The sequence below is a fragment of the Palaemon carinicauda genome, chromosome 7, assembly GCF_036898095.1.
Source record: "Palaemon carinicauda isolate YSFRI2023 chromosome 7, ASM3689809v2, whole genome shotgun sequence".
Taxonomy (NCBI): domain Eukaryota; kingdom Metazoa; phylum Arthropoda; class Malacostraca; order Decapoda; family Palaemonidae; genus Palaemon; species Palaemon carinicauda.
The window spans coordinates 1,034,433-1,052,354 of NC_090731.1; the positions used below are offsets into that span (position 1 = coordinate 1,034,433).

At 44.2% G+C, this 17,922-nt stretch overlaps 1 protein-coding gene across 1 annotated transcript in view; it reads right to left on the reverse strand.

Moving 5' to 3' along the window:
* LOC137643797 (uncharacterized) overlaps positions 1–17,922 on the reverse strand; it is a 182,973-nt gene that overhangs the window by 89,587 nt on the left and 75,464 nt on the right. Inside the window, 2 exon segments of the mRNA XM_068376484.1 lie at positions 677–991; positions 993–1,801. Coding sequence (XP_068232585.1) covers positions 677–991; positions 993–1,801 — 1,124 coding nt within the window.

Sequence of the window (17,922 nt, forward strand, 5' to 3'; positions counted from 1 at the left end):
CGAGTAATGGTACGTCTTGTCGATCAGACCGACAGAGAAGAATTGGAGCTGTTTACATGTATATGCGGTATCTGGCCGATAGTTGGCGCTAGTGGGCACACCCGCAACCTTCATAGCGATCGCTCGCGAGTTTTTGTGTTTTTCTGTCGAGCCGCCGGAGGCGTCAGCTATTATATATTCACCGGCTAAGTTAAATATTTAAAACTACAAGACATAAGCAATCAAATTATCAACAGCATCAAAATCTCTTCTCGCCCAGGGCACCAGCACACACAGGACTAAACTATGGACTAAAATGTGGCTCTTCACCTCATGATGACTTATTACAGTCGTGACGACTCATGTGAAATAAAGGTAAAGGTAGCCTAAAGATGCTCACCAGAGCATAAGCCGAGCAAGCCCAACCCCCATTTGTGGTGCAAGCCCAACTCCCAACCATGGTGCCAACCACAGCAGTGGCCTCCCCAGCAAACAGCTTAAACTCATGGTCCCAGGCGGTGATCGATATGACACCATGCGAATACTAAGAAACATGTTACCACTGTACTACCCAGGAGGTTAGTTTAAGTTTAAGTAGTAACATGCTATTGTGTAAAAATAATGAAATAAGAACATTTTGAATGACAAGATATAACTTAGGAATGGGCAATATAAAAAAGATCAACTGTATGCTTACCAGTTTCTTAGCTTCAGGGCTCATCGTGACCAAAGGATCAAACTCTGCAATGGCAGTGGCGTTTCTCGCAGCCATTCGGCGATAAATTACATTCTGCTCTATCTCGGATCTGTCCTTGTCATAAGACTTCACTCTAACCACTGAGTTGTTGATTGGAAAAATTGCCTTCACCTTTCCTGTGTCTAAATTACTCACGGCCTTTGTTGGGCCATCTTTTCCTTTTACAGGAGCATTCTCTTTTAGACTCATGCTATCAGGTACTTTACTATTTTTGGACTCTGTTTTACTATCCTGTACTGTCTCACTATCAACCTTCACTAGACTTATCTATATTCAGCAGCTCATCTGCAGCCTTTCTATTCTTGTGATCCTCGTTACCTGTATTTATTGTGTCTGCAAAGTTAGTTGGCCCCGCATTATTGCCTTGTGGTATTTGATCAGTACTTTCAGTAGGCTTCCCATTGAGAACAGTGCTCTTAGTCGCAGTTTTGGAGTCAATTAAAGTGCTCTTCCCTTCTACAGGGAGTGTATCATCACTGGAATTATTTGATACACCACGTATAACATCAAAAGTTCTATTAAGTTTAGCCTTGACTGGCAAATCATTGGAAATTTTGGAACCATCATGCTCCACAGGGACTTTGCTACCATCTCCAAACGTTTTTTTCATTTCGACTCCTACTATCCTTGGCTTTTTGTAATTTTCACTAGGAATCTTGGAAGGGATGCTGGATAAGAAATCTTTATTTCCGAAAGTGTCTTTGCTTGTAAAGGAAGTTGTCCCTTCAGGTAATTCACTAGCATTAGCAGCATCCCCACAAAGAATTGTGAACTTCCTCTTACCTCCATCAAATTCATTTACAAAGGGACTTGCTCTCCCTGTAACTTTGGCTATGACAGCTGCTAGCTCCGCTTCTTCAGATCTCAATTCCCTTGAAGAGCTGCTAGTATTAGAACTAGCAGGTGAAATTGATGTTGTAGTGTCATTCATATCCTCTGGGCCATTCTTCATTTTTGGAGGGGATGGAGATGCTTGGAAATATCTCCTCTTCAAGACTTGGGTTGGGATGCCACTTTGAAGACCTTCACTTGGCAGTCCATTACGCTTTCCTTCGTCTGCCATATCTGAAATGGTTTCCATTATTTTAATTCTTAATGTTGTACAAATTGTTAACCAAACATTTCATGTACCCAATAGGTAAATAAACCTCATGTAAAATAAAAGAAATTAAATGTATGAATTTATATTTTCCATGTTACCAATAACCAATATATCAATGCACATTTCCTCTTCCAAATAATGAATTAAAGTGCCATAACCATCGGCTGTTCACCCACTAAGCCTCAATTGCTTTAGTTGTCAATATCAACCTGGTCCTAACTAGACACGAACCCTAACTGTACTGGTATCCACCATAATTCCCAGTCCCCTATGTCTCAACCACCTTGATGCCAACCCCTGTGCCCCTCTTGTCATCTCAGGCATTATGTAGTTGGATTAATCACCCTGGTTACCACATGTGTTCCAGACACCCTGGCTCCCACAACTATGTCCCAAATATCCTGGTTCCCTCATCTGTTTCAACTACCCTGGTTCCCCCATTTGTGTCCCAACTACCCTGGTTTCCTTGTGTGTCCCAGATACCCTGGTTCCCTTATTTGTGTCCCAACCACCCTGGTTCCCTTATTTGTGTCCCAACCACCCTGGTTCCCTTATTTGTGTCCCAACCACCCTGGTTCCCTTATTTGTGTCCCAACCACCCTGGTTCCCTTATTTGTGTCCCAACCACTCTAGTTCCCTTATGTGTGTCCCAGCTACCCTGGTTCCCTTTGTGTGTTTCAGATACCCTAGTTCCCTTGTGTGCCCCAAATACCCTGGTTCCCTTGTGTGCCCCAAATACCCTGGTTCCCTTGTGTGCCCCAAATACCCTGGTTCCCTTATTTGTGTTCCAAATACCCTGGTTCCCTTATTTGTGTTCCAACTACCCTGGTTGCCTTATCTGTGCCCTGACCCCCTGAATCTCGCACCTGAGTAAAAGCCACCTTGGTTCCTGAAACCCACAACAGTGACACAGTCAACCTGGTTCTCATGCCTGTACCCTGACCACCTTCATCCCCATAACTGGGTCCCTAACCAGCCTGGTTCCCCTAAGTGGGGCACCAAATAAACCAGTTCCCATGCCTGTAACCTAAATTAAACCATAGTTCCCACGGCTAGGCTCCAACAACCATGGTTTTAACAACTAGGCCCCGACCACCCTGGCTCTCACAATTAAGCCACGCCCACTCTGGCGAGCTTTAACTACCCTGATTCTCTCAGCTGGGCCCATACCACACTGGTTCTCACAACTAGGCCCCAACTGCGCTGTTCCCATAACTAGGACCCACATACCCTGGTTTCCACACCAACACATTAACCTTCGTGGGTAACATCTATTCTACAAAAATACTAGATCTCACACCTTTTCCCTGGCTCATGGATCCCAAACCAGTGCCCTTACCACCCTGGGTCTAATGTCTGTACATAGACTATAGATCTCACACCTGTACACAGACTGCACTAGATCTCACACCTGTACACAGACTACACTAGATCTCTCACCTGTACACAGACCACCCTGGATCCCACACCTGTCATTTACATAGATATGCATAACAAGGGTGCTGACCACCAAGTAAATATATTGTGAGGCAGAACTATCAAACAAAATTAGATAGGTACATAAACATCTCACTGTTAACCTACTACAGCCTATTCCCCCCCCCCCCAAAAAAAAGACTTAAAACTAGGCAAAACGAAGATCTCTGTAATACGTCTGAACATTATTAAAGACTTACTCCATCACAAAAATAGCATGGCTCACAAGCACACTAAAATGACTGCATTATCCAGTCTCATAGCAGCTTTGTTGAATAGTAGCTATGAATATTTTTCCCACTGAATCTTTTTTATATGGGGTAATTATTACGTCCACCAACGGAGTTGGGAGAACGTTATGTTTTTGCCCATGTTTGTGTGTTCGTGTGTGAACAACTTCCAGGTCACAATTTTACTCAATGAAACTTTCAGGGATTAATTGTTTTGTCAAGATGTGGAAGCGATTCAATTTTGAAAGTCCTAGGACAAAGGTCAATGGCAAGCAAATGGTCGACCAAATTAACTCATAAGGCAAGCTGGTTTCGAGAAATAAACTGCCGTGGCGAAGGTCTGCACTCTCTGAGTGCTTTTCTAGTTAAGAACGTGTAGCCCACATACACATAAACACACACACACACACAAAGCGTGTGTTTTTGCACGTTTAGAATTTTTCCATAAAAACACCAGACCTTACGAATAGCCACAAAAAATACCCAAATCTTCTCCCTCAGGCAAGGTTGAAGGAACTACCTTAACAATAGCTACTATAAAGTGAACCTTAAACGTGATACTCTCTAAAATTTACATAGGAATTGACAGTTCAACAAAATACTTGTTCGTGACATTCAATTAAAGATTATTAATAGGTGTTCAGAAACCATTAGGCTATCCAACTTCTGCAAGTTACAATAGTAGGCCAAATAAGGAATTGGTACATTTTGGGCAGTTAATTATGATAATGTAAAGGAAATTATAAGAATAAAAGCAACGTGTATAAACGAAACTACTGATAAAATGCAAGGAACAGAAAATGCTTTTGAAAAAGGATATGGGTAAAGACGATAACACCATTTTTACTAACATGAATTTCCTCTCGACTTTATAGCCACTTGGCTGTTTATCTTCGGATCTGAGATAATCAGATTAACCGTCTAGGAAGGTTTATGCATCCCCCCCCCAAGAAGCTTTAAAGCTGAAGCAGGAAGCAACGGGGGACGGGGGAGGGGGGGTAGGTGGATAGGAACCACATATCCTGTATCCTCTCTATTGGATTATCTAGTAGGAAAAAAAGCACTTCATGATAAGTATTTTCAAACCACGCCACACTATAAAATTACTTTAAGATAAGAACTAGTGCTGGTATAAGGCTGGTATAAACTAAGCCATTCTGTGTGCATGATTTATATTCAGGGACCTCCCCCCCCCCCTCTCTCTCTCTCGGACCCATCCAAAATTTGATCGACTCATATATAAGGGGATCACTGTATTCCAATGAACATTAAACATTGAAAACTTATGCTGCTTAGGAAAATGTTTTTCAATTTGTGATAGTCAAGAAAATATAGTTTTCACTTTTATTGCTTTATAGTAGATGCAGGATTTTGGATTCCCCCCCCCTCGCTCTCTCTCTCTCTCTCTCTCTCTCTCTCTCTCTCTCTCTCTCTCTCTCTCTCTCTCTCTCTCTCTCTCTCTCTCTCTCTAATTTATAATTCACTTACTCCTATTACCTCGCCAAAGTCTCATTTCAGTCTCTCCTCTAGACCCATCATCTCCGGGGACATCAAATCTCCTAGACCCAATGGAAATTATTTCCCTTAGTGATTGGTCTTATTTGCTTTATCTCTTTGACGAAATTTTCGATGTGTTCAACTTTACCGTGTTATTCTTCCATTGATTCAAAATTGCTTCTGCAAATTTTCTCATTGATTTTATTGAAATTTTTAACAATCGAATACATCAAACTCCGCAATTTTGTGTTGCTGATTACGAATTTTGTAATAGATTTAAACTATGATACGTTTTCTTAGTTACTAGGTCCATGATATTTAAATATTTTGACAATTTACTAAAACGAAATTTTAAAAAAATATGATACTGGTTCCTGGAGAACTGGATATATGACCAAATCTTGACGTTATGAACGGCTCTCGCTCTCCCGTAATATTGAATTCCCGCCCATAATATTGAATTCTCACAAACTATAAAACGAAACCTTTTCCTTAATTATACACAAGAAAATATATCTGGCTCTACTATATCTCAAAACTAACAACAAGAAGAAACTGGTTATGTCGCATTAACGAAGAGATGCGAGGTCCTTTACTGAAATGGAACAAATTTTTATACTAAAATTAAAAATAAACATCGGCCTTATATTTTTTGTATGAAATTGGTTTTTGCATTAAATATGCGTTATTTTGCACTATAGTATTAATTATTAGTTTACTGCAAAAATAAAAAGACGAAAGAAGCTGGCATGAGTATCACTGCAATGTGCAACTTTGCAAATCGCGCCCATTTAGAATGTCGTCGCGGGTCGTCCGAATTAGTCTTTTTGGTTACGGTGTTGTGAATACGTTTAAGTCTACTTTATCGGGATGTTTATATTAGAAATCGAGTTAATATAAGGTATTTGGTCTCAATTATTAGTTAAAATATGCATTTTATTAATATCAACAGCAGTTGCTTGTAGAAATACTGCTCACAAATTAAAACAAATTTTTGTTCATTGTTGGGTTTCATTGTATATTATTACATCTCAATGTATCCTAGTATTCCAACTACTTTTTCTTATAGGAAAAATTACGCTCCCTTCGAAAATAACACTCGTTCCCGTCGCAAATGAATAGTTACAGAAATATATATACATCTATATCCGCCGATAATGGGGGACCCCCTTTGGGAACCCGGGGTTTTGGGTGGGGTAAACATACTAGGGAACCGATATATAACCGTAATTCAGTCCTTTTCTTCTCTATACATTTCTTTCTGGTATTTATTATAACCGTAGGAAAAGACAAATCAGTATACCTGGATATATTTGGGAGGAGCCATTTCAAAGGTTATTTCTTGTAGTAATACAGTAACCAGTGCTGCCAACGCCTGATGTAGATTAAATGTTAGCATTCCATACCTGATGTAGATCAAATGTTAGCGTTTCATGCTAACATTAGCACCCATTTGTTCGTTTGTTCGTTCGCCCCATCTTCCGTCCTTCGCTTATATAACCCCCCTTCGCAGGAGTTTCTCTCCATTATTACTCTTTTTATTACCGTATTATTTTCTCATTTTATATTCCCATTCAATATAATTTATCATACATTCCATTTTACCTTCCTATATTGGGTTTATTTGTTTTGTTATTTCCTTTCCCATTTGTACCTACGTTCGTTTCATCAGTTTCCGATCTGCGCATATATCCCCCCCCCCCTGCGCAGGAGTTTCCTCTCCCCCATTACTCTTTTTATTAGTGTTATTTTCTCATTTTTTATTCCCATTCAATATTATTTATCATTTATTCCATTTTACCTTCTTATATTGGTTTTATTTGTTGGGCTATTTCTTTATCCCTTCCCGGTTTCACATAAATACTTACCCTGGACTAGTTTTTTTTATCCAGTTAATTCTCGGTATGATCTCATTTTATATTCCCATTCACTATTATTTACCGTTCATTCCATTTTATTTTCCTATATTGTTTGTATTTATTTTTGTTGGTTAGTTCCTTTTCTCTCCTCTGTGTCTTATAAAACTTTTCTTTGGTCTAGTTTCCGTATTTAGTTCATTCATGGTTTCCCTCTTTTGTTCGTTGTTTTTCCCTTAACCAATCACCACTCTAGGCCTATTCAGATATCTCCCTACCCCCCCCCTTCCTTTATCTCTTTATGCGCTCTTTTCCGACCCATTGTTCCAATGCCTTTCCCGTTTTAACCTTTGACCTAGTTACTCGTTCTTCGTTACTAGTGCGTTTTTTTCCCGTATTTTGAGATGGAACATATTATAGAAACTTGTACCGGTTGCAGCATTCCGTATCTAAAAGCAGTGGCTCAATTCCATGGTGATTTTGTTGATAATTCAGGTAATGTTGAGCATTTTCTTAAATCTCACAATGTTATTCCTCATCGTTTAAACTGCCCCAAGTGTCGTGCGCTTTTATCTTATAGGGCAGACATTCACGGGTTTTATTGCTCTACTGTAACCACCATCCGTAAAACTAAGAAGAAACGTCGTTGTGGGTATACTGTTACGGCCTATAAAGGTACTTTTTTGGACCAAAGTCGGCTACCCCCATGGAAGATAATATTATGAGCGAACCACTTTTTGCATAATCATTCGGACATAGTCATTATTCGTGTTTTGTGACCGGGGTACTTCTAGGCAAGGTTAGGTGGGTTTGTTAGGTTCTGTGGCCTTTCTGTACTTTTTATATATTTCGTACCAGTTATATGGAGAAATTATTGAATATATCTGAGGAGATATTTAGCAGTTCTAGCACTAGTAATGCCATCGTGTCGTTGGTAGTTCTGTGTACCATTCGTCTCCGTTGGTAGTACTGTGTATCAAGGTAAGTCATTCCCCCATTCTTATTATATGTGTTTTGTGACCGGGGTACTTCTAGGCAAGGTTAGGTGGGTTTGTTAGGTTCTGTGGCCTTTTGGTACTCTTTATTTATTGTGTAATAGTTTTATGGAAGTATTATTTAGTTTACGTATGGAAAAATTTATTTCTACCTCTAGTAATGACATCGTGCCGTTGGTAACACTGTGTACCATTCGTCATCGTTGGTAGTTCTGTCAACCATTGGTAACGTTGCTAATGTTATCGTCCCCTACATCTGTTGTTTATATATTTTAACTCAGTATATATGTCCACAGTGTTAATATTTATATGGTTCATTTGTACTGTATTTCATTGTGTGATTTCGTACAGGAAATATATGATTTCCTATAGTAGATATCGTGATTTAACTGGTTTTCTCATTCATTTCATCCGTAATAACATCAACCAATTCGTCAACTTATAACTAACCGAATTGGTTGATCTGTTTGTTTGCGATTGAAATGGTCATCATAATCGGTTAAATCTCGTTATTTGCTATAGGAAATCATATATTTCTTGTGCGAAGTCACACGATGGAATAATATACAAAATTACCCATTGTTGCAGTCGTAGAATACAATCCTGATATTTCAAAGTTTTCTCAAATTTAGTAAGTGAATGCAGGAATGCTTTGGAATCATACTGATATAAATTTCATTCCCTTTAGGCCTATAACTTTACTATTTAGTTGTTTAGAGGTTACCAACCGTCGAAATGAATGATAGTAAGTTGACAGTAGGCCTACATTACATTATGATCATGAGTGCCAACTTTGGGACTTGGTGCTGCTTTACGGTAAACCTTCGGTCATTTAGTGATGATTAGCCTAGGCCAAAGGAATATAACTGTGAGCCACTCCTAACGTTGCGTTTGCAACTACCATAGCCTAGACCTAAGTGAAATTAACGTAACGCCACTACCAACCTTCCATTTGGAAATACCCAAACCTAGGCCTAGATGAAATTAACCTAAAGCCACTACCAACCTTGCATTTGCAAATACCCAAACCTAGGCCTAGATGAAACTAACCTTAAGCCACTACCAACCTTCCATTTGCAAATACCCAAACCTAGACCTAGATGAAACTAACCTAAAGCCACTACCAACCTTGCATTTGCAAATACCCAAACCTAGGCCTAGATGAAACTAACCTAAAGTCACTACCAACCTTGCATTTGCAACTGCCATAGCCTAGGCCTAAGTGAAATTAACTATAGCCACTCCTAACGTTGCATTTGCAACTACCATAGCCTAGGCCTAAGTGAAATTAACCCAAAGCCACTACTAACTCTGCATTTGCAATTCCCATAGACTAGGCCTAAGTAAAATTAAACTATAACCACTACCAATCTTGTATTAGTAACTACAAAAGCCTAGGGCTAAAAGAAACTAACCAACAATCATTGCCAACGTAGCATTTACAACTTCTGGGAAGCTAATAGAATTACTATTAGTTGAAAATTATTTCGGCTTTTAAGGGTTGGTCTACTTAGGGTAAAATTACAGAATAGTACAATAAACGGTTTGTAGAACGACATGCACTAGATATCGTATTAATGTCTGAATCACCTTAAAATATACAGTGTACAATCTAATTTTTGGGCTCAAGCCATGGCGTCCTGATGGAAGGATCCTATTTGGTAGCTTCCTTGGGTAATCACTACTAGGATTTTCCCAGAGAATTAAACCACAGGTTATCACAGAATTCTAACTTCTGGAGCGAGTATCCTAAGGGTTTCCCCTTAAGACATCGTGTATCAACAGGGGACACGCATGTATTAACGTGCCACATAGCTATCTACACCCCATATAGAGTTAACGCTTCAATATGGCGGACAGAGAGCGGCTGGGAGCTGAGCCGCAGCCAATCTAGATGTGGCGATATCGGTACTCGCGATGTAAACAGACGGACGCCATTGCTTTTGATGACGTCACGTCCGTCCTCATCCTTTTGCTAGTAGCTCGCTCGATTGGACGTATTTTTCCCTTTGTGCGACTTTATCTGCTTGCATCCTCGCCATGTCTCAACCTTCAGCTTCACCTTCTTCTGGAAAGTTGAGTACAAAGGTTTAAGTATTGTTTAAATAAGCTCTGACCGTAAAGTAAATCTTACTTTTCGAGATATTTGCATAATTGTGGCAGAGCTTTGCCAGACCGGTCAGCGCCATTTTATGACGCTGCTGTTGCTTGCATGCCTTATTTAGTTAGCCGCAACAGCCTTACCGGTATATAAATTACTAATCAGCGCTATTAGTTATTTAGTCTTCATAGCTAGGAACTTTATATCGTGTTTTTGACGCATTAGTTAGGGTCTTCGCTGACCCCATACCAGTAGGCTTTGATTAGCCCCTAGGCCAGTGAGCCTATACCAGTGTTAATGCATGATATTTCAGTGATCCTAGTGTTAGTTATGAAGATTTTGGCATTATTTTACAATACCATTGACAGTGATGCAAGTGTTTTTCGCCTTCAGGGACCATATAGGGGGTAGGTTATCTTGAGTGCCTTGCTAACCTAACCTTATGATAGGACCCCTATATGCTCTCTTCATCCCTAGCCCTAGGGCTTCCCTCTGGTAATCTTGTACCCTATTACATGTGATAGGACAAGACTCCTCAGAGTACTGTATCGCCTCCCCACCTAAGGGAATGACCCCTCCCTTAGTGTTGCGGACCTTAAAGGTAGGATCACCTCCTTTAAGCTGAATCGGTCCTTGACCTTTTCCTTGCGATACGTCTTCTCCCTTCCTTAATTAGGGTCTAACAACCCTAATCCAGGTTAGGTTGGGAGGGCTGGTTTATGTACCTTGCTGAAATATACGCGTGCACCGTTTTTCAGTTGGTCCACCTACTATAGGTTAGGGTGAGCATCTCCCTTCCTAGGTGGCCGCTCTGGTGCATAACCCATCCTTTCTTATAAGAAGACCCTTTCCCCCCCCCAACCTATCTCTTGCCTAGCCTAACCTACCAGTAGGTTAGGCTTCATATGTCCCCTGTCCTACACTCCACCCTAGGCTGGAGTGCTGGACCCCGTGGTGCTCCCAGTGTTGTCCGCTCTGATACATAGACCCTCCATAGTGCTATGGAGTCAGTTATCATTTGGTCGACATGAAGAGTCTCCACCCCTTCTTTGGGTACACCCTGTCCTCTCTTGGACTGCCTTAGCCCCCGGCCTTTGCGGCCCCTGCTTAGGATGATAGATTCACCTCTATCATGGTGGTACCTTTTCCAGAGGTGTCTTGACTAGGCTAGTACAGCCTTGCCATCCCACCTCCATCTTTGGTGCTTGTCCCTTGCCGCCTCTACCCCGGCATTACCGCCGCTACGGGTGACTTCCTTATCCTTGCCGCCTTCCCCCGAGTGCCGGGGGATCGCCGCCGGCCGCCGGCTTACCGCCGTGGCCTCTCCATTCCCTCATAGCCTCGGCACACTGCCGACCCCTCCCGGAGTGCCGGCACTAGCAGCCGGCCCCCGGCCCCGGCTATGCTCCTTTATCCTTACCCCTGTCACCCTCCGACTGCCTCCGGCTGCCGGAACCGCCGCTCCTTGCCGGCGGCCGCCGCTACCGGCTGCCGCCACCCTGGCTTCTTTTGACCATAGAACGATCATTCTTGAATGCCAGAAACTCTGCTCGAGCGGCTTCCGGCGTGCCGGGGGTATGCCGGACCCGTCCGGAGGCGGCAAGATGCCTTGCACCCCTTCTCTCAGCTATCTTTACTAGCGATAGCTCCTAAAAACCGCACCTAGACGGCTTGTTAACGCAGACAAACTGGTACGGAATCGTACATTTTGTTCAGTTTTCACTCTCTTCTTGCGTGTTTCATCTTTCCAGCACGCTACGTGTAATTGGCACGTCTGGTTGCCGGAACCTTACTAGGATCTCATGATCCCCAGACTTTCTTGATAAGATTTCAAGCCTAGTCTATAATATGGTTATTCTAGATGGAATTCCCATTATCAAGACACCTTCCATGGAGGCCTACAGCCACCTGGGACTGTCCGATGCTACGGCAACCAGCCGGGCGGGTTACACGAGGCATGCGTCTGTCTCCTTTCACCCACCCTTCTGTGCATCACAATTAATTTATGTTAATATTAACTTGTTAATAATTAACTTTATATACGAGCCATATTATGACTCTACAATACTCATCGTCTCTTTCTTTTACAGGAGGAGTACGTCATGTGTGACCACGACTTCTGCGCGGTCCGTCGGCCACACTTCTATGGACACACGGCGTGTAGGACACACGCCCCTTGTGCTCACAAGAGAGGGGATCTCAAGTACTGGGGCCCCACCACCTGTTCGGTCTGCCAAGAATGCTGACAGAAAGCATTCTATGATTCTCCCTCAGCGGAGATTCGGGACACTGCTCGGGACAACCTACGCAAGTGGGTACGTGGCTTTCAGAAGAACGCCACTGGACCATACCTAGCCACAGAAGAAATGAGGTCTTTGCTGTTCCCAAAGGCCTCACCAGACTCAGTGGTCCCAGTCGAACAGATCCCCGTAGTCCAGATTACAGTGGAACCTGATGTTGTCATGGCTCAGTCCATGAATGATTGTCACCTGGATTCAGAACATGATGAACGCATGTCAGAGATCTCGGAGGACACCGAGAAAACCCTTATGGCCCAGGGTGAAGGGGAGGATGATGAAGAAGAGGACCGGGTAGTGTATACCGAGTCCGATAAGGAGGATGCCCCTCCCTCCATCCCCCCTTCTACTCCTACACCGACGGAAGTGTGTCTCCCGTCTACGTCCTCCACCACGACTCCTCTACCTACGGCACAGGATATGATTCGGCTCATTGAATCCGTGATGGAGCAGAAGCTCCAAGAAACTCACCAGATCATTCGGTCGATGGGAGGTTCCAAGGAATCTCGCAAAATCTCCATCAAGGACCTCCCCGCATGCTCGAGCGACAATCCGTGGCGATTCGCCGAGCATATGGTCATCGCTGACGACAAGATCTTCGTCAGCGATAAGATCGGTTCCATACCCCTGGAAGAAGTGGAGTTCTTTCCCCGCTTTGAGGCGTATCCGGACTGTTACGTCCGTCTACGTTCAGAACCATCCTCAAAGGAAGAGACCGAACCGAAGGAGAAAATAGTGTTCGATCTCTCGAAGGCCCAGGCTATGCTTGCCAAAGCGCTTAAGAGCAGAGGCTTTACCTGCTCTGGACTTCCGGCTCTGAGCAAGAAGTACCCCACCTACGTTGCGTCCGATGAAGTGGTGATACCCTTCACGGAAAAGGCCTTCGCTGCCTGCTTTAAGCCTGTAGAAGAAGGGAAATCCTGCCCTGCATTGGAGGAATGCAGACCTTTCTCCGCAGTCACCCCGCCCGACACCAAACACTGGAAGGATGTGCAACACACCTTCGTGGTGGGCAAACTAGATCCTGACGTTGCTGGACGTCAGTTTAATGAGGACCTCCCCAAGCTAAACGATCACCTCCTTCGTAGGGAACAGGAAACGAAGGAGAGGCTGGCAGCTTCTCTCACTCTCCAGGTCCAGATGGACGTAATGGCTGGCGACACCAGAGTCCCTGACCATTACATGGTCCTTGCCAAATCTCATATGGCAACCTTAGTGAAGGATCTGTACCACTTCATGCGAGCTCGTAGAGCCTGCAGAGAATTCGTGTTCTCCAGTGCCACTGTCAGACACGAACCCCGGAAACTGATTTCCTCCAACATCTGGGGCAAGTACCTCTTCCCGTCTGATCTAGTGAAAGAGATCACAGACAAGGCCGCATCTGAGAACAGGAACCTTCTCAACAAATGGGGCATGTCTAGGAAGAGAAAGCCCTCTCAGGATGACGGTCCTCAGCCTAAGAGGAAGCAGTCGAAGCATAGACCCCAGCAACGTCAGCACAGACGTCAGTTTCCGGCACCCACTACTCCCCAAGTGGCCGCTCAGCCCCCACAGACCTTTCAGTTGGTCCCACAGCCGGTTTTGTCCTCATCACCGGCCTTCAACCCCGCCTTCGAGCAGCACTCCACTACCTTTCGTCCCAAAGGTAGAAGCTCAGGCAGGGGTTCCGGCAGAGATTCCTCTCGCCGGCCCTCCAGAGGCAGAGGAGGACAGGGAGCTAGCGGCCGAGGCAGCAAGTCCTCGGGACCCCAGAAGCAATGAAGTGCTTCCGGTGGGAGGAAGACTCCGCCACTTCCAGGATCGTTGGACCTTCGACTCCTGGGCACACAGCATCATCAAGAAAGGTCTGGGCTGGAGCTGGGCGCAACCACCCCCAACCTTCCAGCAATTCTTCCAACGTTCAACCCCCCTCCTGGAAGAATATGTGCTAGACCTCTTGAACAAGAAGGTGATAAGAAGGGTGAAGTCCACAAGGTTCCAAGGGAGACTGTTTTGTGTCCCCAAGAAAGACTCAGACAGACTCAGAGTCATTCTGGACTTATCCCCCCTCAACGTATTCATATCGAACAACAAGTTCAAGATGCTGACTCTTCAACAGATCAGAACCCTCCTGCCTCGAGGGTCTTTCACGGTCTCGATAGACCTGGCGGACGCATACTGGCACATACCAATGAACCATCACGCTTCCTCCTACCTAGGATTCCGACTCCAACGGAAAAGCTATGCCTTCCGGGCCATGCCCTTCGGACTCAACGTGGCCCCTCGGATATTCACAAAGCTAGCGGACGCAGTAGTACAACAGCTCCGCATCCGAAACGTCCAGGTGATGGCCTACCTCGACGACTGGCTAGTGTGGGCGCCCTCGCCCGAGGATTGTATAGAATCCTGCAGAAAAGTTACCCAGTTTCTCGAACACCTGGGATTCCAGATAAACGCGAAAAAGTCTCGCCTATCTCCAGCTCAGAAGTTCCAATGGTTAGGCATCCACTGGAATCTTCAGTCACACCGCCTTTCCATTCCAGCAAAGAAAAGGAAGGAAATAGCAGGGTCTGTCAAGCGACTGTTAAAATCCAAACGGATCTCAAGACGCCAGCAGGAACAAGTTCTAGGCTCTCTACAGTTCGCCTCGATCACAAACCCAGTGCTTCGTGCACAGCTAAAGGATGCAGCGGGAGTCTGGAGACGTTCCGCATCCATCGCTCGAAGAGACCTCAAGAGACGGCTCCCAAGCAGACTTCGACTTCTTCTAAAGCCGTGGTCAGAAGCGAGGGCCCTAAAAAGGTCCCTTCCTCTCCAACACCCACCTCCATCTCTCAACATCCATACGGACGCTTCGTTGGAGGGTTGGGGAGGTCACTCCCACCAAAAACAGGCTCAAGGCACTTGGTCTCCCCTATTCAAGACGTTTCACATCAACATCTTGGAGGCCATGGCGGTTCTTCTGACGCTGAAGAAACTCTCCCCGCCCCCGTCGATACACATTCGCCTGACCCTGGACAGCTCTGTGGTAGTGCGTTGTCTCAATCGCCAGGGCTCAAGATCGCCCAAGATAAATCAGGTGCTCCTGACAATCTTCCGTCTGGCAGAAAGGAAGAAATGGCACCTGTCTGCAGTTCACCTACAAGGATTCCGCAATGTGACAGCGGACGCTCTATCTCGGACAAACCCGATAGAGTCGGAATGGTCTCTAGACGCAAGATCATTCTCCTTCATCTCTCACCGAGTCCCAGAACTCCAGATCGACCTCTTCGCAACGAGCGACAACCATCAACTTCCTCGATATGTAGCCCCGTACGAGGACCCCAAAGCGGAAGCGGTGGACGCCATGACCTTGGATTGGAACAGATGGGCCAAGATTTACCTGTTCCCTCCCACCAATCTTCTGCTGAAAGTCCTCTCCAAATTGAGAACCTTCAAAGGGACAGCAGCTCTAGTGGCTCCCAAGTGGCCCCGCAGCAACTGGTACCCCTTGATCCTGGAGATGCAGCCAACGCTGATCCCCCTCCCGGACCCAGTTCTCTCCCAGCAAATACAGAAGTCGACTGTCTTCGCTTCATCATCGAAAATCAAGGACCTTCATCTCATGATTTTCTCACCCTAGCCGCTAAGAAAAGGTTTGGGATTTCGAAGGAGAGTCTAGACTTCCTCGAGGAATACAAGACCGAATCCACGAGAAGGCAATACGAATCGTCTTGGAGGAAATGGGTCTCCTTCGTCAAGGCAAAGAACCCCTCGAAAATCACCATAGATTTTTGCATGTCCTTCTTCATTCACCTTCATGGACAAGGCTTGGCAGCCAACACGATTTCTACTTGCAAATCGGCCTTGACTAGACCTTTGTCATACGCCTTCCAAATAGATCTGTCTAGCGACATCTTCAACAAACTACCGAAGGCCTGTGCCCGTTTACGACCGGCACCCCCTCCGAAACCAATCACTTGGTCTCTAGACAAAGTTCTCCACTTCGCCTCCAACTTGGACAATGATTCATGCCCTCTTAAGGACCTGACTCAGAAAGTTATATTTCTCTTCGCTCTAGCTTCGGGAGCCCGAGTCAGCGAAATAGTGGCACTATCTAGAGAAGAGGGACATATCGTTTTCAACGATTCAGGAGACCTCTCCCTCTTCCCTGATCCGACGTTTCTCGCAAAGAACGAATTACCTACCAAACGATGGGGCCCGTGGAGGATATGCCCCTTGAAGGAAGATGCCTCTCTATGTCCAGTAGAGAGCCTTAAGGTCTATCTTCATAGAACTTCAAACTTTGGTGGAGGCCAACTCTTCAAAGGAGAAACATCGGGCAGCGACCTGTCACTGAAACAATTGAGAGCTAAAATCACCTACTTCATTCGCAGAGCGGATCCAGACAGTACACCCGCTGGTCATGATCCTAGGAAAGTCGCTTCGTCTCTGAATTTCTTTCAGAGTATGGATTTCGAAAGCCTCAAGAACTATACAGGCTGGAAATCCTCGCGTGTTTTCTTTAAACATTATGCGAAACAAGTGCACGAAGTGAAACATTTTGTGGTAGCCGCAGGTAGTGTTATGAAACCTGCTCTGAACTCTGCTTAGAACAGTGAGTTATTAGGGACTCTAACTCGTCGGGTGCCTATGTTGACCCTCAAGTGATACGTAGTGAAGCAGAAACCACCTTGTGCTTTCTTTAACTGTTCTTACCTCAGGTGAAATGTCACAGTAGATTACCACATGAGTGCTACATGCCACGTGCATGACGTGTGTTACATAAAGACTAACGTTCCGTAGGAGTGCCTACTAATACTTGATTCTTCCCTTTCAGACTCAAGAGCACGCCTTTATGACTATGTACATTTTTATCAATGTAAATGTTTTTTACTATTTATTGCATGACATGTATTGATTTACCTGCAATTATCTAATAAAATGTCTATTTTATTACTTGTGCGTCTCCCTTGCTCCTTTCTTACTATGAAATATACTAATTGTCATAGTTTTATTACCCTTTATTCTTGGTTAAGGAAAATGCCAGGATTTACTCCGGGCATTTATTTATATAGAGCGAGTAAGTTTCCTTAGCGAATACTTACTCAGTTATGAAGATGAGTCAACTCCATGCACGAAGTGTACAACCACCACTTCTTCAAGTTTGTTTCGACGCGAATACCAAATCGCTCTGACTTATCTTCTGGATCTCATTGTTCCTTCAGCCTATATGAATAGCCTTCCCATGACCACTTTGATCTCAGCATAGCCCGTGGGGACTTCCATGACAGGGGGGCAGGAAGGCAACTGCCTCACGGTAGCTCTAGTATTATTATTATTATTATTACTATCCAAGCTACAACCCTAGTTGGAAAAGCAAGATGCTATAAGCCCAGGGGCTCCAACAGGGAAAAATAGCCCAGTGAGGAAAGGAAATAAGGAAATAAATAAATGAAGAGAACAAATTAACAATAAATCATTCTAAAATAAGAAACAACGTCAAAACAGACATGTCATATAATAAACTATCAACAACATCAAAAACAAATATGTCATATATGTCATAAATAAACTATAAAAAGACTATGTCTGCCTGGTCAACAAAAAAGCATTTGCTCCAACTTTGAACTTTTGAAGTTCTACTGATTCAACCACCCGATTAGGAAGATCA